Genomic DNA, 27,221 nt, shown 5'->3' on the forward strand with positions numbered 1-27,221 from the left:
ATGTCACGTTTCTTTGTTGACAAATCCCTAACCTAACAAAAAGACTTCTTTTGAAGTTTTTATGCCTCCCTAAAACCCGTATCGGTCACCGTGACGTATGTAATTATGTAAGCAACCAATTGTGATGATGAATAATGGGTGAAGATAAGTATTGACACAAATATGTGGGTGACGTCTCTTAATTTCTATAAAAACACTGAGCAAAAGTTTACAAATAATACCTCATAGTGCCATATGTGAGCTAGTAATTACGCGTGATTATTTCCCTCCTAGTGAATGCTCAACTTATCAATCATTTGGTCATACATGTGACTAAAAGGTTTAACGTTAACCGGTACCAGTTCATACTCCCACAAGAATGGATACCAGCGGTAGTGGTGCTGTGATGGATAGTGGTGAATATACTGAAGTTTATCGCAGACTGCCCTTGAAATTACAATTGGCGTATGGCATGGGCCACGTTCTCAACGATGTGTGTGCTTCGATGTGGTTTACCTACCTGCTAGTATTCTTCCATCTAGTTTTAGAATTCAGTAATTGGGAAGCCGGATTCATGTTGTTGGTTGGCCAGGTATGATCATGTCATAATGTTCCTGCAAATCATCTAAAACTCATCGTCTAGGTCGCGGACGCCTTGTCTACCCCTTTTGTCGGTTTTCACTCTGACCAATCGGACAATATTTGGCTGTGCCGCTACGGCAGAAGAAAAACCTGGCACTTATTAGGTAAAACATGACAGGTATTTGGACATTTAATTCATAATAACATTTGCTTGCATCAAAGCTTTAGCTAACTTTGTGCTTTTTTTAGTTTTTGCAACTTTTTATAACCATGGGCAGCCTAAAAGTGTTTCAATTATAAGTCAAAGTGCAATCAAACAAAAATAAATATTTGTACCTGGTAATGATAATTTGTCTATCATTGATATCTTGAAATTGATTGGACATGAGGCTAAGTCACTGTGAATTTCAAAACTGGTTTACCACTTGAAATATAATTTTTTTATCACTAGTTCATCTACATTACTTAACTGTTCCATTTTAAAAGTTTAATTGTACCCATCCAAGACCAAGATTATATCCTCGATTATATCTTTTCCTGGAAACTTGTTTTTCTTGTAGTGTTCATTGCAGGAGTCAACAAATTCCCATTCTTTTTCTTGTGCGTAAACTCCAGAATTGGGGACAATTCTTATTAGACAAAAAGAGCTAACACATTTACATAGGTGTTTGACTCAATGCTTGGGTTACAATTTATAATCATGTTGGTGGTTAAAGGTAGGTTTAATTATGGAAGTAATTTTTTAATCAAAAATTGATTTCTCTGGAAGGAAAGTATTGGTTTACCCCAAACAAATTAAAAAAAATTGTATTTTCCCATTTCTTCTTGAGAAATAGACAAAAAATGGTTTTTGAAAAAAAATCCTGTTACAGTGTCGTTGTGGGACTTTCTTTGTTAGGACGATAAATTCTCATATTCTCAATATTGTACAGTGTTTCTTAGATGAACCCTATTTGTTTTGAGCTTGTTCCTCCTTAAAAAACCCTCACTCCAACAAAATGAAGAAAAAGTACTGAATGAACTTTCTTATTTGTGGAACGATTTTTTTGAAATTTCAGCAGTGAAGAGGGTACTCACAAAGTGAAAATGATACATCTTGACGAAGCGTGACGTGTAAGGAATATAAAAATGAAGATCATTGATTCCTTGATCCTAAGCACCTGCTCATTTGCGTACAAAAATAAAATATTTTATGTTAAGAATAAAACGGTTGCATACCTCTTTTCCAGAAAGTTGAGCGTATCCCCAAGATGCATTGCGCTAGCGCATGCGCAAATGATATAGGTACAGGTTGTTACATATAAGTATTTTAAAAAATGTCCAAATAAACCGATGGTCCAATGTGTTTCGTTTGGGAATCACCTTTAAAAACGTGAAATTTGCATTTCTTCTTTAATTTTGTTCTCAGCAATCATAAGATTTAGAAAGACATGCCGACCATTTTAATGGGATATGTCCACTTTCAAATGCGATGAACGAAATCAAATTCAATGTACAAACAAATTTAAAAAATAAAATTCTAGAGATTTTGAAAAATTCAAGAAATCTGCTCAAACTAGAAAGATTCAGAAAAGGTGGGAAAAAACCTGTACACAAAAGTTGCTTTCTCTGAGGTAAAAAACTCGGAAAAATTAAGCTGCAAGTAATGGTATTCTTTTACTTAACTTCACTTAATTAAACGCTAGGGACAAGGCTGAGGTGGTCCGACATACAATATATTTTTAAAAATTCGTCAAGATCTACCAAGTGCATCATTGATGTAGGTAGACACGACGTTTACGGAGAGATAAACACTTTATCTTTGCTTCCTGCTTGCTTGCTTGCTGCGTTTATACCATTTTCGTTTTATTGTAACTGCAAAATGTTTCGAGTGTAGCTTAAAATACTTTCTTTTAGGTTCAATATGCGTTATCAGCTCCTTTCCGTTTATTTTCTCGCCCTGTTTAAACTGCTCGGGAAGTCATTCGTGGGCGCAAATGATATATTTTTCAGTATTCATAATCATCTTTCAATTTGGATGGGCCTCAATTCAGATATCCCATCTATCATTAATACCAGAATTAACGCCGAATGAGCATGACCGCACGAAATTAACAGCAATTAGGTAAGACGCGTGGCTTTTCTTTGAAATTTAATTCAACTTTACTTATTCGCAGATATGGTTTTACGGTACTTTCTAATGTACTAGTGTATATTATAACGTGGTACGTTCTACATTTGAATGGTGGCACGAATGAAGGTCAAATTGGACCTGCAGATGCTTCTAAGTTCCAAACCGTGGTTTGGACAGGATTGTCTATTGGTGTATTTTGTACGATCATATTTCATATATTTGTAAAAGAGCAAAACGATTATGGAGGGGATAATGTTCATGCTGGCCAGCTGCGGACTAGCATATCAGAAATTTTCAAAAATCTACAAATTTACCAGGTAAATTATTGCTTCGATGAATAATCTGTTTGCACCTGCAATAACAAGTGATCAATTAATTACCGTGTAAGTGAAAGTCATGCTTATGAATAATTACCACACTATTTTCTTATCTCTTGCTCACACTGACGTAATACATTTTCCTTGAAATGTACGAATTATTTAATTGGGGATGCTTATTCTACAGTCATCTCTCACACTGGGAATCTTGATTAGTTTAAGGGACACGTTGTGGTTAAATTAGGTAAATATAAAGCCAAATTTCAAATTGAAAGCACATCTAACTCTTAACTCTTAGTTTTGGGTATAATTGAATAACAATCAACGTTTTAGTTTTTTATAATGTGTATTAACTGCACTGATTTAAAATCAAATACAGTGCGTCAGTGCTGTATTGGAGGGTATATGCGGGTATACATCGTATTTCAGCTGGAATTTTTGTTGAGTTGTCAGATTCTTTGTGCACTTTCGTTCTGGTACATCATTTTGGGGCAAGAATGTTGGAAATGCTTTTATAAAGAACAAAAAGGGAATACCCAAAAACTCGCTGCAGTCGCAAGGTATTTTGGGAATACAACAGTCGAGCATGATAGCGTCACAGTCAAGTTCATAGATTGGTAGTTTTACCAAAGAGTACCCATAGTAAGAGATCCAACGGTATAGGGAAAAGTATTGTGTGTGTAATGTGTGTTGCCTAATCAATTTTACTGATTTTTCGCGGATTTATTGTACCGCACGCTACTCCTGAGGGGCTAAACCAGATTTTTACGGCGACTACTTGTTTGTAAATTTATAAATATAATTGGCAGAAGTTTCAGCGTTGCCAATTGTTTGTGTTTGCTTACCTACATATTTTCCTTGAAAGCAATTTACTGGAATATATTTTCTATTGCCACTCCAATCACAATAGTGATTTAAATGAATTTAATGCGATTTTTTGGATGATGAAATTTAAAAATAATTATAATTACCTAGCAGGAATTTCGTACTTACCGTACCTGTATGCAGGCTGGTCTACGCACGCACCATACGTATTTCAATGGTAATTTCGTTTTACTGAAATATTTTCTCCCCTAATTATCTCACAGCAAAGTTGTAAATAAATGTTTTGTAGATTGTGAAATTGTACGTCTATTAATTTGCTTATTTGTATTTTTTTGTTATGATTAATCGAAGAAACGAAGGAAGTTAGCATTTTAGTGAAAATCACTCGTGCCGTGAAATTATTGAAACAAAAATTAGATTTTTACGTAATTGCTAAATTCTAATTTATTTTATTTTTCCCGTTTCCAGAATTGAAAAATCATAAATGAGTACATGAGCAGACGCAGATTTTTCCGAGCTACAAGAAACCTATTTACAACTTTGCTCTAAATTAATTCGGGGAGAAAATATTTCTATATAAAGAAATTTGAATTGCACTGTGGCATTTAAACCGTTTCTACACCTTGTGTAGCCCAATTCCGAAATCCAAAATATTTACGCTTAACGTTGCGCGCAATATGGAAATAATAATAATGTACATACATAGGATTGTAAGGAGTAGGAAATATTGAGTTGGTGGTTAGGTGATTACGAGGGTGATTACCTATAGGTTCTCAGAATAAAACAAAAAGAGCGAATTAATACAAATGTTTACAGTCCATTAGTCACATAGATAGGTTCGATGAATAACATTCAACAAACAAAACTGTTTACTTTTTACTTCCCCTTTAAATTGTTTAACCATTTATCACATCGTTCTTTTTCTAGGGGAAATTGAAAAATTGTCACCGTTTCGGCGATTTGCATCGCAATTAATATATACACACGAATGAACCATCGATTAAGTTTAAACTTTTAAAGATACGTTATCAAAACACAATATAACTTTAACAAACCCTGGGATGTGGTACTGTTTAGCATTTGAAGGGAACTAACTGTACGTACAAAGGGTGGAAAGTCTAGGTGAATAACAAAATAAAAATTTAATGACATTTTTGTCATTGTACTAGTTATTCAATTGAATGGTAATTACTTTCTATTCTATAAATGCCAACTAAACAGGAAGATATTAATCTAATTAACAATGTACTAAATCTCCGTTGCTTATTTCTTTTATATTAAGCATAATGGTTTTCTAATTATATCATTTCACACAAAATTAAATGTGACAACCGCGCAAATATTTTAAACCGAAATTCTATAAAGAATTCTGCAAATTCTAATTTCGCGGCAAAATTTAAAGGGGCGGTTAGTTCTGGCCACCTCTACGCGAGGGCCCGCTTTTGGAATCCTAGCTAAAGTCCCTATCCTAGCGGGAGAGTTCTTATAGCCAACACGCGTTTATACCATTGCGCTGTATCTCTTACTATGGGTACTCTTTACTTTTTGCTTCTATTTCGGTATTTCGGTTTCGCCAAAAACAAACATTTTGTCTAAAATATTGTGATTGGCAGCTACACCCTCATTCGAAATATTAACATTGCAAGTGACAATTTGAAGTCGAACTCTTAAAATGTGGAGTTAAAGTTTTGGGCTTAAGATTTCTCATTATAAGGTGAAGGTATTTAAAAAAATTTATCAGAATTTGTATATGCATCTTGTCATTTCTCAATTCTCAATGTGGTTTAAGAGCCAGGGACCTTTTTTCTGGCCTCGCGTATTTATGTCACTGGTAGGAAGATGGAATTAACGATTTTACCTGTGGGTTTGCCCCGTGCAATTTTCTAAGCATTTTCTCAAAATTCTTATACTCTGAGATTTTATATTTTAAACTTCCAATTCTTAGTATTCTTAGCACTTGTCGAAAAAAAAAAGAATATAAACTGAACCGTAAGTTTACATTCTATTTGCGCACGCGGAAGAAATGTGCCCAGCATGACATTTTGACCATTTTTGTTTTTTTTAACATTAAAAAAGTAGTTTTGGATTCATTATTTTCATGTTGAAAACCTTTGGATACCAAATTTCGACCAGATCAAAATTTTTTTCACACTCTCTTGGAACGGGCGACATCGCTGCATAACATTGCACAACATTTAAACAAGTTTAAAAAATCATTATGCAAACATAAATGACGAGAGCGTATTTTCTTCCTAATAATATTAATGCTAGGACCAGGAAAAAATACAGGTAGGCACGAGATCCTTACCCTATTCTCATTCAAATGAGCCGCCTATCGTCAAAGTCTATACAGTTTAATGAAAAATAGTGGAGCGTATACAAATACATACAAATTTTGAAATGGGCATTACTTTTACTTTTATTCGAAGTGTCTACATATGGAACTTTTTATAAATGCTTTAGGAAATAGCATTGCGCATTGTCTACAAATTTCATTGAATGCCTTCATAAATAAAACATACAGCATGCGTTAACAGTAATTTTGAAACCGGTATTAGTTTTAGTTTCATTCAAGGTGCCTACATATGATATTTTGTTTAACTGCTTTCATAAATAAGAAAGTTGCCATTGCGCATGCGGAAAACCAAATTTTGCAACTGGTGTTAGATTTGTCTTTATTTCAAATGCCTATGTACAAAATTTCATTTAAATGCCTTCATAAATAAGAAAGTTGGCATTGCGTATGCGCAAAACAACGCATTTTGAAAATGTCGTTAATTTTACTTATATTCGTAGTGTTTACATATAAAGTTTCATTTAAATATCTTCATAAATAAAAAGTTAGCATCGCACATGCGTTAAACCAAATTTTTGACACTGCGCATGCGCAAAACCAAAAAATATGGGTATCCACGGAATCCTTGGACCAAGCCCTTTCAAATGAGCCCTATATCGCCAAAATCGGTACAGTGGTTTAGAAGGAGTATGGACAGACGGACGGACGGACGTCAAAGTGCAGCCAACAGCGATTTTTCAATACGCTAAAAACTTTTTATACCTTGAAAATAGGCTGCATACAAATAATTTGGTCATTTTGTTTCAGGTAGCTGTTACCTACATGGCGACACGACTATTTGTTAACCTAAGTCAAGTATTCATTCCACTCTACCTACATGAAACCTTAAACATGGTCGCCAGCGCTCTGGCCTTAATTCCTTTAATTATGTATATAGGCAGTTTCGTGACGTCCATGTGCATCGAGAAGTTAAATCGTAGCTTCGGAAGAAGGTTTGCATACGTCATCGGCTCAGCACTTAGCTTAGTTGCGTGTTGTTGGATCGGAGTAAGATCTGGTCCTCAATACACCGATTACGAAATTTACGTTGTTGCTGTGCTCTTTGGTAATAATAAGGTTGGTTTTGTACCTATTTGCAATGTTTGCCTTTTACAGGTGCTGGAGGTTCTATTATTTTAGTTACCAGTTTAGGGATTACAGCAGATCTCATAGGTGATAAAACTGGAAATGGTGCTTTTATCTATGGAATAATGAGTTTCACTGATAAGTTAGCTAATGGAGTCGCCGTTATTATCATACAAGATTTGTAAGATGATTTGTCCTTTATTCGTTTCATAAGTGTACAATTTTAGGCATAAGAATAACTCGGACGTGACATATTACCGAAACACAATTACTTTCGTGTGTGGCGGATCAGCGATATTAGGCGCGTTATCTGTGATATCATTGATTAAACGAAGGCAAGGTAGGTAGGTACTGCAGTTTAATATTAAATTCAGACAATGATTGCCAGTAACTCAAACTGTTTTCTTCCAGATAATTCATTATTTGGTGAAACTCCTAATTATGTCAGTATTAATTCGGACGCATCCCCATCAGAGATCCAACCACTGATTGCATAATTAAATTACTTAATTAACCATTGTTTTTTACAACATAGCTAATTTTATATTTATTAATAGTTCCAAGTTTAGAGAAAATATATTTATATATTATTAAAGAGTAGCTTTTGCGCGCGTATAAATATTACCCTCTACTAGGAATTTTGGGAAATCCTCCCCCTACAGTCCCCAAGAAACATGCATGCCAAATTTCGTCTGTCTATGCCAAGTAGTTTGTGCTGTATGTTGGTGACTTAGTCGGTAACGTAAGATTTTTATAGATAGGTATATAGATTTTAGCCCCACTTTTCAATAGCCTGTGCTAATGTTTTGGGAAAAGTATTTCAGAGGTTGAAATGGCGTTTCATATCAACCCTTTTGGTACACAAAGCACCAAAAGAAAGTGTTGGATGGAATAACATACTCCTGCTGGAGAATATGGATTAGTGCAGTTAGTATTGCAACATCTTCCTTTACTATAATTCAAAAGACGGAGGGGAAGTAATCTTAATTTTGTTCATTTTTAACTTTACTTAATGCTGTTCATGATAAGATTCACATGTGAAATGAATACAATCATTAAATAAGTGCTTATTCAATGATATAATAAAATAAGGTACAGTTTTAGCATTACAGAAACAGTAAAAGGTGTGAAAACTGATTTGCTTCACCTGTAAATCGTTTGAATTTTAATTAAAACTAAAACTGGCACGATTCAGCAAAATATACTATTAGTCCAGTCGGGAGGGATTTTTGTGATGTAATAGTAGATAATTTTTTAATATGTTGTTGAGGTTTGAGCCTTTAATCACAAACCACCAAGTATTATAGTTTTACTTTTATTCCAAGTGGTGTCTATATACTAAATTTCATTCAAATGATTTCGTAAATAAGAATCTTGGCATTGGGCATGCGCAGAAACAAATGTTGAGACGTGTTAGATTTGCTATTATTCCAAGTGCCTACATGTGATGTTTCATTTAAATAATCATCAATAAGAAAGATGGGAATCCGGCCTGTGTGGCGCAGTTGGGTTGAAGCTCGGCTGCGATACTGAAGATCCCTGGTTTGGTACAGCAGCCTTGGCTGAAACCCCGCCCACTCAAAAAATAAAGACAAAAATAAAAAAATTAAAATTTTGAAACTTGCGTTAGTTTTACTAGTGCCTATATATTAAATTTTATTGAAATTATTCTGTAAATGAGAAAATTTTGAAACTGGTTAGATTTGCTTTCATTCCAAGTGCTACATATATTTCATTGAAATGTTTTCATAAATAAGGAAGTTGGCATTGCGCATGCGCACAATCAAATTTGAAACGTGTTAGTTTCACATTTATTTCAAGTGTCTATATATTAAATTTTATTTGAATTAAGACTTTGATATTAAGCTCTACCATTGAATAATAAATATTCAATGGCTCTACAATATCTGCCCTGAGAAACCATTCCATATTTTCGTCTGCCAAAATATACGATTTGAAAAAAATACTCAGGGGATTTAGTTAAACAATTGTGCTAGAAATATCGGTACGCACGAAATCCTTGCACTAAGCGCTTCGAGATCAGCTCCATATCGCCCAAATCGGTTTAGTCATGTAGAAGTAGTACACTAACGGGCGGACGGACAACAAAGTGCAGTCGATGGCGTTTTTTCATGAGTAAAATACGCTAAAAATATGGTAAAAGCACTCTTGGATCCTTCACTCGACCCCATAATCGAAGTAGCGTTATGGCAAAAAATATAGCAAACTATAGTTTTGCCTCTATAATTAATAGAAAATCGATAAAAAAATGAATACCCTGAAGAGTTAGCAAAAGGCTGATACGTTGATTGAAATGCAGGTAGGTCTGATTTTGGGTGTTGATGTGAAGGCGCAGGGACGAATGGCGGGGGACATGTTTTTACCACTCTCACTTTTGGGACATTGGGGTATGAAAAAATCTTAAAGTATCACCTTATTAAATTATTTAAAAAAAAACAAGATAAAGTTAATATAAATTTATACAAAATTGTACATAAATTAGAAATAAATTAATTTTACAGCACACACTTAATTACGCGAAACAAGGAACGTTTCGGTTTCAGGTCCCCAAACCTGTACCGCCTTGAGCGCTTCCTGAGGATCAATTTTGGATATATCTCGATCGTCGAGCATGAGTATTTTGTCGCCGGTGAACAACTTTTGAAACGCATTGCCGTTTTGATCTACGTCATCGATGAACACCCCCTGCGGAAATTGTGCATGAGCAATTTATACTGTTCGACTGTTACCTTACCTCGACTGTGTGGCTAACTGAAAAGCCCAAAACATAACAGCACGGCGTTAATTCCACTTTGATAATTTTTCTGTTACGATGAGCGCCAAAAACCCAGTTCATATATGACTTGGAGTCATTTGCGTTTTTGTTGTCGCTATTAATACAACTTGAAGGTGAGACTGCATTAATACGAGGATCTTGCAGTGTTGTCAATTTTCTATGAAGGGCTGTGATTATAGTGAATAACTGTTGGTATTGTTCTTCTACAAGGTTACATGAAAGAAGGTAGAGTATTACTTTTATTAAATGCAATTTTGACAGCACAGATGTGTCATCATCATTCAAATCATATTCGAAATTACTGTGAGAACAGTATTCGTACAGCGCCGCCTGTAGTTCATTATGCAGGTGTTTGTGTTGGTATGATATGTAATTTGAATCCAATAGAGTTGCCACAATATCCATCAGCAGCAATTTTCTGTTCGTTTCAGAATTATCTTGTGAAGTATGCACGACGGAATCTGAGAGTTGACTGCCAAGACGCGTTTCTATATGTTCTATTGCGTGCAGAATATGATTTTTACGGAAATACAAGTAATCATATTGACTAAGTAAGTATTCAGTTGTCTGTAACACTTGCACCTTTAGATCTAATAGGTTACATTCCAACAATTCTCGACTGTCATTGTCGTTTACTATTTTCAAAAAGTGCTCAATTATGCACTTGTATTGATGCGTATCGGCGCGGATTCTCAACAGTTGGGACGCTACCTTTAACACACTTTCAATTATGTGATACTCGACATTATTGTCATTGTCAATTTGATCGACGCATGTCGGTTTGTGTTGTGGTTGTTGCAGACACCTTGCATGTTTGGGCTGAGGATTTAAAATGTTTAAAGGTTGATCTTGGGTGAAATGCTTTGGTTCTGCTTCTTTACAATTTTTCTCTGAAGAATTTAAAAAGATGTGGGCACCTTTCGAGTACGCTGCAGCGATGTGGTACGGAGGTGGTTGTTTTGGTTTTACATTCTGCGAGGGATCGAGAATCTTGCTTCCACTGTAGGTGGGCGAAGAACTTCCAACTGTACTTTCTACGTTCGTTGTGAGATCACTGTCAATTGAAATATCTTTGCTAAAACTGTCACTTAATTCTCTGCTATTGTCTAGTCGCAGTTGAGTGCTGGGAGTTTCGCTCACATTTTGATCAATGCTGCATTGACTACTTTGAGTTAGTATCTCTAAAACAATAAACAATCATGAAAATAAGAGAAACCGTAATCTTACCATTGTCTGTCTTTTCGTTGGCGGCATTTTTCATGGGTATAATATTTGCTTCCTTAATATAGACTGCATTAGTGCTGGTACTGTGCGAGATAGTCTCGGAATTTCGTTTTAAAGCGTTGCCAAGAGTACGTTGATATTTCACGAAAGCTTTCGGGTGAGGTGTAGGGATACGAGTGAATTTCACAGGCAAATCTGTTTTGGCACCCGGTTCCACAAACTCAATCTTTCGACCGGTCGATGCAACGGTGCTGGGCGTTGGAATTTCGAGAGGTACTTCAATTTGTGGAAGGAACACGCATGTTAAAATTACTTGTCCATTTTCTAGTGCTTCAGTTTGCAAAGTGATCTACAATTGTGGGAAAACATTTTAATTTATCTTCAGATGACTTTTTGTGTGATAAACTTGGACTTTACTGCTTGTGATTGCTTCAAACAACAGACGTAAAAATTATCCATATTCAAAATCCACTTCAGCTCAAAAATCCGATCCAATGTAATATACAATTGGAAAAAGATTCTGAGAGAATTTTAAATTAATTCTAAGAAGATTCTACTCCATCCAAGATCCAAGAATACTGTTAGACTATAAAAATTGTGACGGTTCTCAAATTGAAGATTCTGAAGTTCTATCCCAATCCTAAGTTTAAAGGATTCTAAGTCTTTAACATAAACAGGGTGGCAATTTGAAAACTTACCACTCCCCATGTCGTAGTAAATAAACGGGATATTTTAACAAATCAAAATCCGTTTCGGTAATACGGAGGGGGAATCACAATGACATAGTTGGCGACGCACACCTTCAACCCCCTGCGCCCCAGCCACCCCAACTTTTAAATCTTAAATAGGACCCCCCATGTGTGATACGTCATTGGAAAGCTCTGAAAAAATGCTTTCCAACCATACCAAATAGCATTACATTTAGGTTAGTAATTATCGTGCAAATCAAAAAATAAACTAATATGATATATTTTCTAAAGTTGGCTTTTATTTCAATAAATGTTCAAAATGGCTTCCGTTATTGGTAAGACAGTAGTATAATCTATTCTCAAACTCTTGTCGAACCTTTTCAAATGTTGGTTTTGCAATATTTCGACATTCTTGAATTATTCTCTGTCTTAGTTCGTCTATGTTCGCCGGTTGCGTTTTAAATACGACAGATTTCAAATGTATCATATTAGTTTATTTTTTGATTTGCACGATAATTACTAACCTAAATGTAATGCTATTTGGTATGGTTGGAAAGCATTTTTTCAGAGCTTTCCAACGACGTATCACACATGGGGGTCACTATTTAAGATTTAAAAGTTGGGGTGGCTGGGGCGCAGGGGGTTGGAGGGGGTGCGTCGCCAAATATGTCATTGTGATTCCCCCTCTGAATTACCGAAACGGATTTTGATCTCGTTTATTTACTAAGACATGGGGGGTGGTACGTTTTCAAATTGCCACCCTGTATAAGAAATTTCAAAGACTAGTCTGTCTAAAATCGACGCGAAGTAATAAATTTACTTGATAGACGGAGACAGAGAAGCACTTCCATACAAAAATACTATTTCTATTTCACCTATTTATAATTTATTACTTTTTTTTTTTTAATAATTCTAACTAGTTCAACATATTACATGTTATTCATAGCCTTAGATACGTAACTAAATTAACTAGGTAACAAGGACGTTATCCTAAGATAATAGCACATCTTGCGGCTGATACAAATGGTAAGAAATTTGTTACCATTTGTATCAGGAAAATTCACTGTATGAATTCCATCCACTCATCTAAGGGTCTCAGATCTCAGCACTGAAATTACGTAGGAAGCTGCGGTATTTTCCAGAAAAAAACCACTTATACTTTCGATCTCGTTTACATGTGACTTCTTATCGTATTTTTCAAGAAAAAACTGCGTATACCTGTGTGAATTCTGTTCATCTGTCAGAGGGTTGTAGAAACTTAGGTAGAAACATTTAAAACCTGGGAGTTTGCAGTTTTTCTAACTCTCAAAAGCTAGCGTATTTTGACACAAAAAAATGAGGATTCTGTTCGTCTGTTGAGGGCTTGAGATCTCAACATTCAGACCTGCTATAAGGATGTTTTTGTTTTTTTTTATTTAATAGGTGTTAAAAGTCAGTAAAGTAGGGGAAATGAAATTCCTGCTCACTATTTCTTATTCGCTTTGTCAGGGAGTGTACAGTAAAGTTGTAGTGCAAGGTCCTGATGGACATGAACGTCATGGTAATGCCATGCCAAGTTTTGTGAAACAGATCGTGTTACGCCACGCCAGAAGGAAGGCCTTCGATATATGAAGAAAAAGGTTTTGAGAAACTGTGTATACCTACTGAATTCCATCCGTCTGTCTCAGAGCTCAAGATCTCAGCACTTAGACCTGATAGAAGGATGCAGTATTTTTCTAATTAATAGGGGTTCATGCATGTTCATCAAATTTCTTACTGTGTGTATTATAATGAAAGTACAGGCTGCGCGCTATAGCATGACGAATAACGGCACAGACCGAATATGACATCGGCAATTGCTGGGAAAACGTTGAAAAGTTGAGCGTATCTTACTACATAATAATATTAATAAATGTCTTTATTGTCAACAGAGCAAATAATATTTCTTTGTTGATACATATGCATGACAAAAGGTGCAAGTTCAGGGACAGGCACTTGGACATTATAGTATCATGCTCGTTATCATGACTACGGCACTGGATACCTCAAGTAAACCGCACAAACTCGTTTGCTCTAGCCATGCTATAGCGCGCGGCCTGTACATGAATTAATGATGTGAATTCTGTCTGTTCATTGGAAGGCTTCAGATCTCATCATAGAGATTATATAAACAAGTATAAATTGTACACAACTCTTGTGCAGATACAGCGCATTTTTTTACCGAAATAGCTTTTGTTTTGACATCACCAATGGATATATTTCTTGCAGACGTCTCAATCGCCCTTTGTGAGTAGGTACCCTCTTCCGACAATCCGTTCTTGAGGTATAAGGGAATATACCCGATGACGATAAGAGGTCGAGGAGGAGGGCTATGGTTGGTAGAAATTAATTCCTTTCGTTGAGACCTTTCATTAGAGTACCATGAAGGCTAAAACTAGTTCCACCCCCTCCCCTCCCCCCATACTTTGATAAGAGGACAGAAAGAAGGGCAGTAGTTGGTAGAAAACGGTTCCTTTCGTTGAGACCTTTAATTAGAAACAATGATAAAATTAATTTTGACCCCCCCCCCTCAGGCCTCGTCGCTCACTGATCTCGAAAAAGAGTCGCACGGGAAAGTGGTAGTTTATACAAACCAATTTATTTCGATGATACCTTTCATTAGAATACAATGAAGGGCAGAACATTTGTTTACCCCCCCCCCCCCCAACTCCTAAAGTTTAACTTAGCACACCACTAAAGGCATGCCTATGCAAAATCTGAGACCAATTGGTTGTCGTATGTAAAAGCTATGCACGTTTTACTTTTAAAAACAGCATCTCAAGAAATAATTCGTGGGGGGGGTGGCCCCCTTTTACACAGCGAAATTTGATGGCCGTCTGCCACACCTTCAAGGTATAGGCTACCTCCTGCAAAAAATTCCGGGACTCTTACGACCATTTCTCTAGAAGTAGTTCAAAACAGTAGAAGTGGGTCCGGATGGACGGACGGACAAAACGCAAACAATAGCACATTTTTTTAATTCTTAAAAAATGCGCTAAAAACTGGGACTTTTGGTGTATTTTTGTTTCAAATTTGTTACTGTGTTCATTATAATGAAAGCACATCTATTAGCGGTGCGAATTCTGTGAAAAAAACTGGTTATACCGGCGTGAATTCTGTCCGTCTGTCTAAGAGCTCGAAATGTTAGTACTCGGGCTGATAGAACCAAATTTCATACTGTATTTATTATAATGAAAGTACATCTATTAATGGTGTGAATTCCGTCTGTCCATCTGAGCGTTTCAAATGTCACCATTTGAGAGCACATAGGAAACTATGACCATTTAGCGTATTTTTCCAGAAAATTAATTCTGTCCGAGGGTTTTAGATCTCAGCACTCAGACCTGGTAGAATTGTTTCTATTTAATATGTAGGTATGAATGAATAAAAAGAAATAATCTTGTCGAAAAACTTTGGTGTCTGGTCAGGCGCACTCCAACTCTGCTGTGTTAGGAAATTTTACCTTGCGGTACTTCTAATATTCGACAATCCAGTGGCATATTTTAAGAGTGAGTTGATTATGCGAGTGTAGCGACTTTACTGCTTCTGTTTCTCAAAATGCGAAAATAGAAGCCTGCAAGTGGGAACAACTCAAAAGGTTTCTTTGGCTGACAGATATGTTACCCATTCCTAATTCTACACAAAAAAAACCGTTATTTTTGTAGCAACCGACAGATAAGAGACGTCAGTGTAATAAAACTATAGAGCTATAGAGAACTGAAAGCCATTTGTCAAATCAGCTTTCCTTAAAAGAACTTAAGTTTACCGCCCCTTCTTTGAAGAGATTTTGAACTCAGAAACTTCCACCAAATACAGAATGCAATGCGAAAATCACAATATCAAAATGGTAGGAGTTACTAAGGCGGGCAAAATAGCACAACTTTCCCTTAGGGAAAATGCACTGAAAATCTAAATATGAATATTTTCTAATTAACGTGTTACAACGCAAAAGTTTCATGTTAGTAGGTAATCTTAAAAATGTTATTATTCTGGTTAGTATAAAATAGCCTAGAAAATAAAATTTGGGAGAATGTTTTGTTTCTAATTCAAAATTGCACAGGTGTGCAGGTAGATAAGGTATTTAAATGACAACATGTGTGGTTTGATATTTGTAGCTATGTACTAAAAGAATGATTTTTATTGGTGCATGTGAAAGAAAGAGGGGAGTATGGTCGCATTTTGAGTGAAAATTGGTGAACATTCACAATTTTAATGAAAGTGTTGGGCAAATCTGTGCAGCAAGTGTTGAAGACCTGGCACAAATAAGGTAGGAATTTCTAAAATTCTCTATTGATGGTCGATAAAGTTAATTTAAGAGCAATGTTTGGTTAATTTTTGTGGCAATTCCAAGTTTACCACACTACTATAAGTATTTTCGGTTTAATTCTCAATACCAATACCTACAAGTGGTTGAATTTGATTGTGCGATAACCATAGCGCCTTTAGTTTTCGCAAACTTAATATCGTAATTGGTAGATAACGCAAGTTGTTGTTAATTAAACTGATGGAAGTTAAATTCTGTAGATGTCCAATTTCGTCCGGTAGATACATTAAATTATTGTAGTGTAAACTCAAAACGCTTAAAGAGGTGCAACTTCCCAATTCTGAAAACGAAAGCTCAATCAATGTAACATAGAGGTGTCACTTCTTACCGGGCGGTAGAAACGTTATGGAGTTTTGCGCAGCAACTAACGAGTTTAATTTTCGCAACATACCGATGGAGTGAGGAAACGATTTTAAATGATTGAACTGCACATCTAACTCTTCCAGGTTATGTAAACATCCTATACTTTCGGGTAAACTTTCCAGTAGATTGTGATCTATTTTTAGTGTATGTAACGTAACTAACTTTCCGATATCGTTCGGAAGCTCTTTTAAATCATTCATGGACAATAATAAAAGTGTCATATTTGAACACAGTCCAATGCTATTAGAAAGCGATTCCAGCCTATTACACGATATATCAAAATGTACCAGTTTTAGAAGATTACCTATACTTTCCGGCACTTCACAAATAAAATTATCATTCAACCAAAGCTCGGTTAAATTAGGCATGGTACCGATGATATCAGGCTAAAACATATCATAAAGTGATAGTTAAAAAGTAAAGGCAACTTACAAAGTGCCGAAACACATTGCTGCTGATATCTAACCGTCGCAAGTCGGATAATTGCTTTAATGACTTTGGTAACGATGAAAGATGATTTTCCCTTAATTCTAATATGTGTAAATTGTTTAAACGTCCAAAATTCGCTGGTAAAAATTCAATATCACAATTATTAAGGTATAACTCCTTTAAACAGACTAATCTTGTTACAGAATTAGGCACTTTTGTTAGATTGTTCGAGCTTAAATGTAATACTTTTAAGCGATGGCAGCGGTGAATATTAGCTGGTATGCTTTCATAAACTAAACCTGCAAGAATGCTGTTTAGTACCTTTATCTAATGTGGCTAAAAACATACAGTTTCTGTTTAACATTAAGACTTCTAAATTTGTCAATTTTTCTATGAGAGGAGGTATAGTTTCCACTTCATTATCACATAATACTAGATAACGGATTTCTTCACATTGAAACAGTGTTCTAGGTAGTTCCACAATCTGCAATAAACATGTGAGATTTTCAGTTCACATTCGCAAATACAAACCTTGTTACAATCAAGATAGAGATGTTGCAAAGTTCGTTCGAAGTTAAAAACTAAAGCAGGAACTTCTTTTAGGGTGCTACAACTAAAATCGAGGGTAGTAACATCTTCAACTTCTGGATTAATGCATGATAAACATTTGCACCAATTCATACTTATAAACAATACTGTTTCAGAATACTTTTCACTTTTCTAATACTACAATTTTGGAAGTCATGATAAAATAAGTAAAGTTTAATTTAAAATTACACACAGTTGTGTGTATTTTTCATATTTTTATTGAAATTAAAAAACACATAAATATACAAAAACATTATTTGACATTTTAGTTTATTGAACTCAGCTACTTTTAGGTTGCATTCGTGCGGAAAATGGGGATTTTGAACTACGCTTATATGTAGTTGAACTACCTCTGTAAGTAGGTGACCTACCCATATATCTTCCGCTTTAGACTATGAAAGAAAGGGGACTGATAATATCCTATCAAGGGCAATGCTGGGCGTTGAAGCCTGGGGCGGCCGTATTTTCGGAGCCAAAGTTTGTTTAATTTTTCATTTTCGTGATTATGCGATCCTTAAGTCTCGAACTGTGCGATTAAAAACATTATTGGACAATGGTACATTGTAGTGCACGGAAGTGATAACCAAAAATCACACGGAAGTAAATCGTTTCACAGGTAATTATAGGGTAGTTTTCGGTGAAATAACAAACAAATGTGGGCTTCACTTTACGATCAACGATCATTATTATCACTCCTCAATCTTTCCTTCTCTAAGATCTGCCACTCGTTTCAAATCTATTTATTTTATATGGGGTATATTTAAACATTTGAATTGAAAGGTGTTTTGAAACAAACAATTAAATCGTATCTTTTGATATTAATGCTTTGTTTCGTTTGCTACTTCATGATTTAAATTACGTTTTTACTAGGTACATGGGACAACAAATAAACAGTTGTTCAATTTTTGTCGTACTTTGGTGAGAAGCTGTAAAATTTTGCTATGCTTTGTTGTTGATTCTATTCGGTTTCGATATTTCCTCTCGGTGGTGGTTGTTCCCTCGGAATCCCCACCACCTCATCCCACCTAAGTTCCATTTCGGAGACCTTTCGGTGGCTTGGAGTCGAACGGGGCGGAGATGGGGTGTTTTCATTCACTGATGAACCGCTTGCGTGTTATAACGTAAAGTACGTGAGTTATTCCGTTTACAATTAAATCAACAATAAATTTCTAACAGTCTTTAAATTAATTGACTTACACCAGTTAAAGTATTATTTATCACTAAAATATATACACAATTTGTAACAGCGCGAACTATTTATTGCTTCAGATTTGCAATTCGAACTGTCCTGCAACGCAATTCGATTTGCTTATATATATCAAACTCGAGTGTTCTCTCGAATGTTGTCGAACATTCTAGAAAGATATGCGTCACATCCACCTTCGTTCTTTATGGCCGGTTACTAATCGTTCATGGCGCCTCGGTGTCCATCGGGATTGCGGGAACATTCGCTACAGTATTTATACATATCATGTGGACTATTCCATTTAACAAAATTTGGTGATGGTGTTAACGGACAAAACTAATTAGCTTTTCTACTTTTGTTTCTGGGAAACTTTTTTGTGAAAGGTTGTAGTAGTTCCGGCTGGTGTTCTAGATAGGTTATGTTTAATGATCCTAAACTTATCAAAATGGAGTATCTAAACTACAGAGATTTTTGGTTTTGAAACTGAGAAAAAGACAAATAAATTTCCTTGAGGGAATAGGAGCTTTGCAAGGGAAGCAGAATTGAAGGAAAAGAGGCTGTAAAACCTTTTATAATAAAGTTTGTACTTTTCCTTAAATGGTTATGAATTTATGATATTCAACTGGTTTTCTTAACCATCTCCGTAAGGAGTTTTTGAGTTTTGGGTAAAGTACACAATCGCTCTACGCAAGTCACGTAACGATTTATTATAAGATTGAGTTGTAAAATTATATTGTAAACTATATGTATGTACAATCAATATAGTTGATTATTTCATATTTGGTGAAACTGTTGTGAGCTCCTGGATTCAATGAATGTCATAGAGCTAAAACCGCTTTGCGCCCGTTGTTTGACTAGTTTTAGATGAGATCACGAGAGAAGCACACATTCGCAAATACTTTTTCACTATACAATGCTCCTAGTTGTGCTCGACTGTACCTTTGTAAAATTTTGGCCCTTGTCCGGCGAAGAATTGCAGTTGCAATTTTTTTAATTTCCAAAAAAGCTATGTAAATGCGCGAATCCGATCTTTTCATTTATTTACTTTTTGGACCGTCGGTTTTCTTCCCACCCAACTTTTTCGACATATTCAATGTTACACCCTGTACACTTGATGTACACAGACCTTTAACCTAGAGGTCGCTGAAGTCAATGTAACTCGTCATTTATAAAATGTCAAAAAAGTATAAATGTTCTAATAATTTCTAATAAACAAATAGTTGGGGAATACTAAAAAATTATTAAACAATCTCAATTTGTTACAGAATGTTAGTAAAATAATCTCGTCTAATAAAGATACTTAAAAGACGACCAAACCAAAGACGTTGTCGATAGTTTATAACAAATATACCTAGGTCCGATGCTAATTCAAGATTTATAATAATGTATTCAAGAAGTACGTCTCCTTTACCACTACCTGTAAACCACCAACGTGACTGTATGTCGGCTGCTACAAAACGATGGAAGTACCTAAGACGAATGTTCAAATTTAATCAAATGGACTTCGAATTCGCCTTCTGGCAAATGTTGTATTTACTTATCGCACCACAGAAAGTGTACAGAAATTTTCAGTACAGGAAACGTACGTACATTCTTGCATAGATTATTAACCTTAAATTTCTCGTATTTAGAAACAAAATCACAGTTCGCCAGAGATGATCCAGCGTTTCTAGTATTATTCGCAGCGTGGCTCTGCAGTATGTATAATTTTGAAGGAGAGTTTTTATTATCATTGAATTTTAGTTACATCAATAGGATTTGCAATAGTTTTACGTTTAACTTTTTGGAAGTTTGTACATTTTTTGCTATATGTGATATTCATTGACTGCATTGGTATTGGTCTTATAATAGCAACATTCTTTTGGTGAGTAAACAACATCGCAGATTTTTGCGCAACTGAAATTTATAGGTATATATTGAACCGATACTTTCGTACAAGCAATGATCAAGATATAGAATGGGGGTACGCATTCGATGTCCATTTAAACGCTTTCTTTCCGCCATTAGTAATTCTGCACTTTTTCCAGTTATTTTTCTATAACGGTAACTGGTAGGTAGTTCTAGTAATTGGAATTAAGTCTGCGAATTTTAGGTTTAATAAGCCACGACTGGTTCATTTCGAGGTATCTGGGCAATACCTTTTGGCTGACGGCTGTTAGTTATTATATTTATATAACGTTTCTTGGGTATTCGTCTTTACCTATGTTAAAGCGTACCCATTTGTTGTTAGTACCGTTACCTATTGTAATCCTATTTTATGTGGTTAGTTTAGCCGCAGGCTTTAATATCACATATTTTCTAATGACGTTTTATACTGAACGAATTGTTTAAGTGTTACCTCCAATGTAAATTTTGAGTAATGTATAAATTAATTAGGTAACAATACATTTATTTTGTATTTTTACATTTATTTTTTGTGACCATTGTGCTTCTTTGGATGTCCTTCTATGCAGACTCCATTGGAGCTCCCAGTTAATCCAATACTGCACCGTTGTGAAATTACGTCAGGATGTACCCTAGTAGCCACTGTTGCAGGGGGACGGCCAATTTTTGGATTCGAAGTGGAGACATTAGGTTTTTCGTTACCAGAGGTATGCGAAGCAATTGTGCTGCTACTTGAGCTAATATTGTGATAGTTTATTGAAAATCCTTCTCTATACGACACACTGTCAGTTTCAACGTCTTTGCAGCAGCTGTAATTATTTGTGCGTTGATTAAATGTTAGGAATAAATTTTATTTGCCTTACCTATCCATTTTTAAACAATTCAGATTTCTAGTTTTCTTAACGGTTAACTATAGAATAGGAATCAAATAAATGTCGAAAACTTAAAGGCAAAGAAAGTTACTAAGAAGTTGATGTGTAATCATACATCATAGGTGTCGCTGCTGGTATCGAATAGTATGTATCGGAAGCGGAATTTTTAAATTTGGTTTATCGGAACCGTAATCGCAGGCAGAAAAGACATGTTACAAATATGTAAATAAATCAAATCAAATGACTCGAAAAGAAGCAAATTATATTTAATGAACAAAAAGGTAATCAACAGAATTCACGAGATGAGGAAGGTGCGACAAGTATATAAACTTGTTTGTAGGCGAACGCACTATTGGGGCCGCACCGCCTCCAACCCCCGATATAACATTCGATTAAAATTGGTCGGAATTAAAATCGAAAGTGCAAAATCAATCGGAAGTTCCACTCTTTCGGAATCGAACGTCCGTTCTTCTTTACTATAGACCCGTCTTATTTGTGGCCCGGAGCCCCGAGCCAGGCGTTGGCAGACGGGTTCAGCCCCCCACTCTCTTACAACGTAGTCTTGCCCCATCTGGAAACTATGGAGAATGGTTTTAATGGTTCCCTTACAAAATACGAAATGTAAACCTACCCAACTAAATATAATACACACAAATTATTACCCTGTAAATAAAGTCGAGCAAGGTGAAATGACCAAAAAAATTACTACCCTTATAATAGACGAATTATTGGTTTTCTTAAAAAAAAATGTAATTTTCGAAGCGGAATAAGACCATACCGTTATGCACGCTTATGGGGTGGCTTGTGACCCGGTAAACAAAATTAAACAAGGAAAGAGACATTTTCGATGTATGTACTTCAAAAACTACCGCTCTCGAAATAAACGGATTGCTTTGCAATAAAAGGGAGTTTAAAAAATTTAATTTTTGAAACGCGGCGAGACTATACTTTTTGTGCATTAAAAGAGTGGCTTGTGAATCTTGTAAACAAAATCATAAAGGGAAACAGAAATATTTGCAGTACCACAAAAACTAAAGCCCTCATAATAAACGGATTTCTTTCTTCTTAGAGTCCACAATCCTAGGATTGGTTGGACGCAGTCCTCCACCCTTTCCTATAACCTGCGCTAATCTTTTCATTCCTACATAACTCCCTTTCCCTACGTCCCTAACTGTTTGAACCATCTACCTAAGGCTCTGACGTCGTACACCTCTCTTGCCCTTTGACCTATCTTCTATAGCTAGCATGCCTAGCAAGCTAGCTGTACTAATCTTCTGTTGCTGAGCACGTGCTCTATCATTCTATCTCGTCCTCTCTGTACGGTTTTCCACATTTCACTATCTTCCTGCACTAGCACTAAGACCGCTTCGTTTGTTACCCTATATCTACATCCAGCTATCCTTCTATAGTACCACGTTTCGAATGCTTCTATCCTACTTTTCTCTTCCCTGATGAGTCCAGATTTCGCATTCGTATAGCTACATTCCATATGTACGTTTTTAACATTTTCCTAATTTCTATATTTATCCCGGATCTTAGCGGGTCGCGCTTTTGCTCAAAGGCTTTTTTAGTCTGCGCTATCCTTGATTTTATCGTCCTTACTACGGTTATCTTGTGCAACCTTCGACCTAAATATCATTGCTTTACAGTTTACATACTTTAAAGGAAAATAAAATATTTTTTTTATTTCGGTGTCACAATGATGATTTTGTACAACTGTTTTCGACCGAAAACAGTTGTACAAAGACAGTGATTATAGTCGTTTTTTTTTTGGTAACTCATCTCTTAAGTTGGCAGTTACTAGTTAGTACAAGTAGGTACTTCGTTGGGTACTTCCATGTTTGAACTTCAAAATGTCAGTCTTACTACCCTGCCAACCTAAAACTTAACGGCATAAAAAGTGTTCCCAACATAAAACATGTTAGTTCTAATGTTCCCTATAGTTTCTGATAATGATTTTTTTAATTAAATTAAAGCACCGAAATAGAAAAAATAGTATGAAAAACGCGTGTTACAATGCTTTATTGTAATACTCCTATCTTGCGGACACTCGTGGCTACGCTTCGCGTCGCCACTCGTGCCACAAGATAGTCGTATTACAATAGGTCGCATTGTAACACTTGTCTTTCAATATACTATTTTACACTGCTATTTGGTTTTTAGAATTACGCTAGTCTTGAGTGTGAAGTTGGAGTCAGTTGGTCACATCATTCTCTACTTTTGTTAAAAAAGTCACAGTTGAATTATTGATATTAAGTTTTTTAATGGTTATTTTAACAATGGTTTTTTAAGACACATTGTGAAGCAGAGCAAATGCAGTATACTGTGTATTGGGCGAAAATGTTCAAATTGAACCTCTAAGCTAAGCTAAGACCAATCCAAGTTATCCTGCCAGATCGATTTCAGCCCTAAGTTGAGATATTTGGTTGTCATCCGATAGGCACTTGGGAGAGACTATATAATACTTCCGATTGGCAAAGAACAGCGCGTAAGAGTAGAGAGGTTCATGATGCATCAAATTTTACAAAATTGTGAACAAACCGGCTATTGATATGAAATGTTACATTTACTGCTATAGTACTTCGCACGCCCTGGGATTTTAGGAATAGTGCCACTGTTTGCGTAACCAACCCCGTAGTGTACATGATGACGAAGATCGTGGAGGTTGGGTAAATTTATCAAACTCGTAACCTTTTTTTATCTTTGCAAAATTCGGCCTATTTCACGAATCTTCTTCCCCCTACATTCCATAGGGGTGCATATGGGGAGGAATGGTGCATCGCGATTAAGGTTTCTCTACCACAACCACCACTTCGGGCTGATATTGATCTGGTAATCGGAACCCCAGACCCGTAACCAGACAGTAGTAGTAATAGGGGTAGCGGGCATTTATCTAGATTGGGCTGTTTTATTTTTGTACCCAAACACCTACTTTGCAGACGTTTGGTTTTTGTAATGTAATAAAGTAGGTAATTGTTGTAGTGGTTTAAATATTTTTGTTGTCTTGTATGATTTCGCATTTAAAAAAATGCGAGGGATTTAAGGAAACTGCGACTTTTTCATAATATTTCATGTATTAGGTACGAGGACTCATTTTTATGGCACTTCAAATATTATTGTTTCCTTGTTTAATTTTGTTTAAGGGGTCTACAGCCCACCCTTTTAATGCAAATGAAACTATAGCCCTTCCCTGTTTAAAAAACTACAAACTCACTTTCACATACCTAACAATTCGTTTATTATCAGAGCTGTCATTTGTAAGGGATTTCAAATGCTTTTGTTTCCTTGTTTGATTTTGTTTACAGAGTTTAATTGTGATTTGTATTTGCATTTCGTCTCGTTAGTTTTGAAACTAATTTGTGTGCGTTATACCCATCTTGTAAAATTCATTAATTCTCATGTAATGAATTTTTGACATTTCAATAAAAAAAAAACAATTGTTTGTAGATCACTATAGCCAATGCGTAAGAAAATGGAATACTGCATATTTAGCAGTACCCTCATGTGCCCAAATGATGTAAAGGAAAAAATTAAGTTTGCATGTGCGATGAGACAACAATTACAGACTACACAACTTTGAAAATTGGTTGATGATGAAACAATTTTCCATGCGAGAGCTCAAAAATTTAACAAAAAAGCGGTGCAACTTGGGGAGCCATCAAAACGATGATTTCAAAAGTAAACGTGTTTCATCTTTGGCGCTGAGGTTTTAAAGTGGAAAAAAAAATTTATGATTTTTAAAAACATTGGATAGGTACACTTTTTAACCGCTGGTTAGCATTTGTGTTTACTACGCCGAAAGGCCACTACTGTTACTGTTTCATTAAAAAATCAACGTTTCGGACTGATATTTTAAACACTTTTTGGGATTGGTAACCGCAACAAAGGTTTACCGTCAAAAAAGCAATAACGATGCTGTATCAGCGGGTAAAAATCTATCCAATTTTTTTTTTAATTATAAATTTTTTTTCCACTTTAAAACCTCATTTTCACCATGCATGCAAAATTCTCAAAAATCAAACCTACTTGGCAATTAATTCTATAAACACTGGATTCGAAATTCATTCATCGTTCAATTGCAAGTAGTCGTGGTGGTCGATGTAACTAATTCAAGATGGAAATGTTTAAAACAGAAGGAATACAAATTGTTTTTAAATCTGTAATAAGCAAGCTAAGTTTTCCTTCTTGCCCGGCGATGTTGAAAAATGATTTATAAATGGCTTGAGTTATCAAAGAGAACTGTGCTAAAACATAGACATTCATTAAACAAAATGTTATCAATTGTTGCTTCACTGATGTGACCTAAATCTTTCATTTTTGCGCACCTAGTTATGCAGTAGGTACATACATGAGACCTAGATATTTTTACATTCAGTGTCATGACAAAAAGTTGTGTCGCAATCTCCAAGTAACCAATCATAAAGTCTCGAGCAACAAATTTTATTGTTTCTGTTTTTTGGCTACACTATTTTTGATATGCGACATGCGACATTAGCACTAACATGGTAACTACTAATTATTTTTGTTAACTAAGTAATGAGAGTGTAGATAATTTCTTTAATCTTTGCGTAACATATACCTAATGCAATAATTTAATACATCACAGCCTTGCTCAGGCGCAATTAAATACAAAACCGTTTTCGTCAGTACCTCCAGCATGAATAACCATTGACGGTATAGTAGGTCAAAGTCGTAACAGGACAATTAGACCATATCAGAAGTACCCGATTAAGAATCATTCGCAGTAAAAGTGACCTGTGCAATTATCTAATGCTATACAGCAATACATTAACGATTCAAAATTGTCCCGTTTATGACGAATTAAATATCCTCCAGAACCATCACTGTCGGCAATGAAATAATGTTTACGATGTCGCGGATCTAGGTAAACATTTAAAGATTAAAGCAAACACAAATTACCTACTTACTAAATTCACTAAATTGTATATGGTTTTTTCTATTATCTTCTTTGTACTGGTTCTTTTTTTCTGGGTTGTTGTACGAGGTCCCTCTTTTCCGACGGTAGTGTCCACAAGCCCTCACAAGCATTTCCCTTTTCTTTTCCGTGGAGCAGGGCGTTCCTTCCAATAAAATAACTAGCATTAGACAAAATGCTAGAATGGTCTGAAATTTAACTTCTTATTACGCGAAGAACATATTTATAACAAACGCGTACCACAAAAAACTGCATCTTGGTGGGTGCGTAAGAAGAAGGTACAACCTTAATTGTCTAGAGTAAATACTAAAATGTTAAATTTCTGCTAAGTCAAATCACCTTATATAGAAAAGGCCGGCATGCAAGTATTCCAAACATTGTTAAATAATTAACTGTGCGCGCGATAGGTAAAGGTAAGTTACTATTTTGTTTATGTTATCGTACAATAAGCATTTGATTGACCAAATTAATTGTATGTTATTTCCAAAAAGAGATTTCAAAATATCAAAAAATACGCATCTCCCTTTTTTAGAACGCCAGTTCGATTACCCGAAATTGTTAACCAAACAGGTCGTTATTTTTCCAAACATGAGTAATACCAAAACAATGCAGTTAATTGAGAAAAATTCGTGAAACAATTTTCACTAATGTCACGCTCTCAAATTCCAATAAAG

The 27,221-nt window shown here is 35.5% G+C and overlaps 3 protein-coding genes and 1 long non-coding RNA gene across 6 annotated transcripts; 2 read left to right on the top strand and 2 right to left on the bottom strand.

The window, feature by feature from the left end:
* The first annotated feature begins 52 nt into the window (after window positions 1-52).
* LOC116165541 (major facilitator superfamily domain-containing protein 12-like) lies at window positions 53-7,834 on the top strand. 2 transcript variants are annotated; one of them, XM_031480080.1, is made up of 8 exons: window positions 53-571; window positions 623-725; window positions 2,458-2,665; window positions 2,718-2,991; window positions 6,920-7,217; window positions 7,268-7,418; window positions 7,465-7,581; window positions 7,649-7,834. In XM_031480080.1, the coding sequence occupies exons 1-8, from the start codon at window positions 359-361 to the stop codon at window positions 7,650-7,652; spliced, it is 1,368 nt and encodes a 455-aa protein (XP_031335940.1). In that variant the 5' UTR covers window positions 53-358; the 3' UTR covers window positions 7,653-7,834. The 2 variants fall into 2 exon arrangements, with proteins under 2 accessions (XP_031335940.1, XP_031335939.1); XM_031480079.1 differs by having other exon boundaries at window positions 7,465-7,577.
* Window positions 7,835-9,699: 1,865 nt separating this feature from the next.
* On the bottom strand, window positions 9,700-17,906 carry LOC116165852 (erbin-like). Its single transcript, XM_031480557.1, has 8 exons — window positions 17,613-17,906; window positions 17,430-17,565; window positions 17,085-17,380; window positions 16,618-17,038; window positions 16,370-16,569; window positions 11,262-11,607; window positions 9,993-11,215; window positions 9,700-9,943 (listed from the first exon to the last, which is right to left on the bottom strand). Exons 1-8 carry the CDS (start codon window positions 17,760-17,762, stop codon window positions 9,767-9,769), a joined length of 2,949 nt encoding a protein of 982 aa, XP_031336417.1. The 5' UTR covers window positions 17,763-17,906; the 3' UTR covers window positions 9,700-9,766.
* LOC116165853 (protein unc-50 homolog) lies at window positions 16,105-21,259 on the top strand. 2 transcript variants are annotated; one of them, XM_031480560.1, is made up of 6 exons: window positions 16,105-16,232; window positions 20,121-20,437; window positions 20,487-20,552; window positions 20,599-20,719; window positions 20,765-20,898; window positions 20,948-21,259. In XM_031480560.1, exons 2-6 carry the CDS (start codon window positions 20,239-20,241, stop codon window positions 21,184-21,186), a joined length of 759 nt encoding a protein of 252 aa, XP_031336420.1. In that variant the 5' UTR covers window positions 16,105-16,232; window positions 20,121-20,238; the 3' UTR covers window positions 21,187-21,259. The 2 variants fall into 2 exon arrangements, with proteins under 2 accessions (XP_031336420.1, XP_031336419.1); XM_031480559.1 differs by lacking the exon at window positions 16,105-16,232 and having other exon boundaries at window positions 20,004-20,437.
* Window positions 21,088-21,709, bottom strand: LOC116165854. The gene is made up of 2 exons (XR_004144201.1): window positions 21,603-21,709; window positions 21,088-21,548 (listed from the first exon to the last, which is right to left on the bottom strand). It is a non-coding gene; the product is annotated as an uncharacterized LOC116165854 (long non-coding RNA).
* Between the last annotated feature and the right edge of the window lie 5,512 nt (window positions 21,710-27,221).

The sequence above is a fragment of the Photinus pyralis genome, unplaced genomic scaffold (assembly GCF_008802855.1).
Source record: "Photinus pyralis isolate 1611_PpyrPB1 unplaced genomic scaffold, Ppyr1.3 Ppyr1.4_LG3a, whole genome shotgun sequence".
Taxonomy (NCBI): Eukaryota; Metazoa; Arthropoda; class Insecta; order Coleoptera; family Lampyridae; genus Photinus; species Photinus pyralis.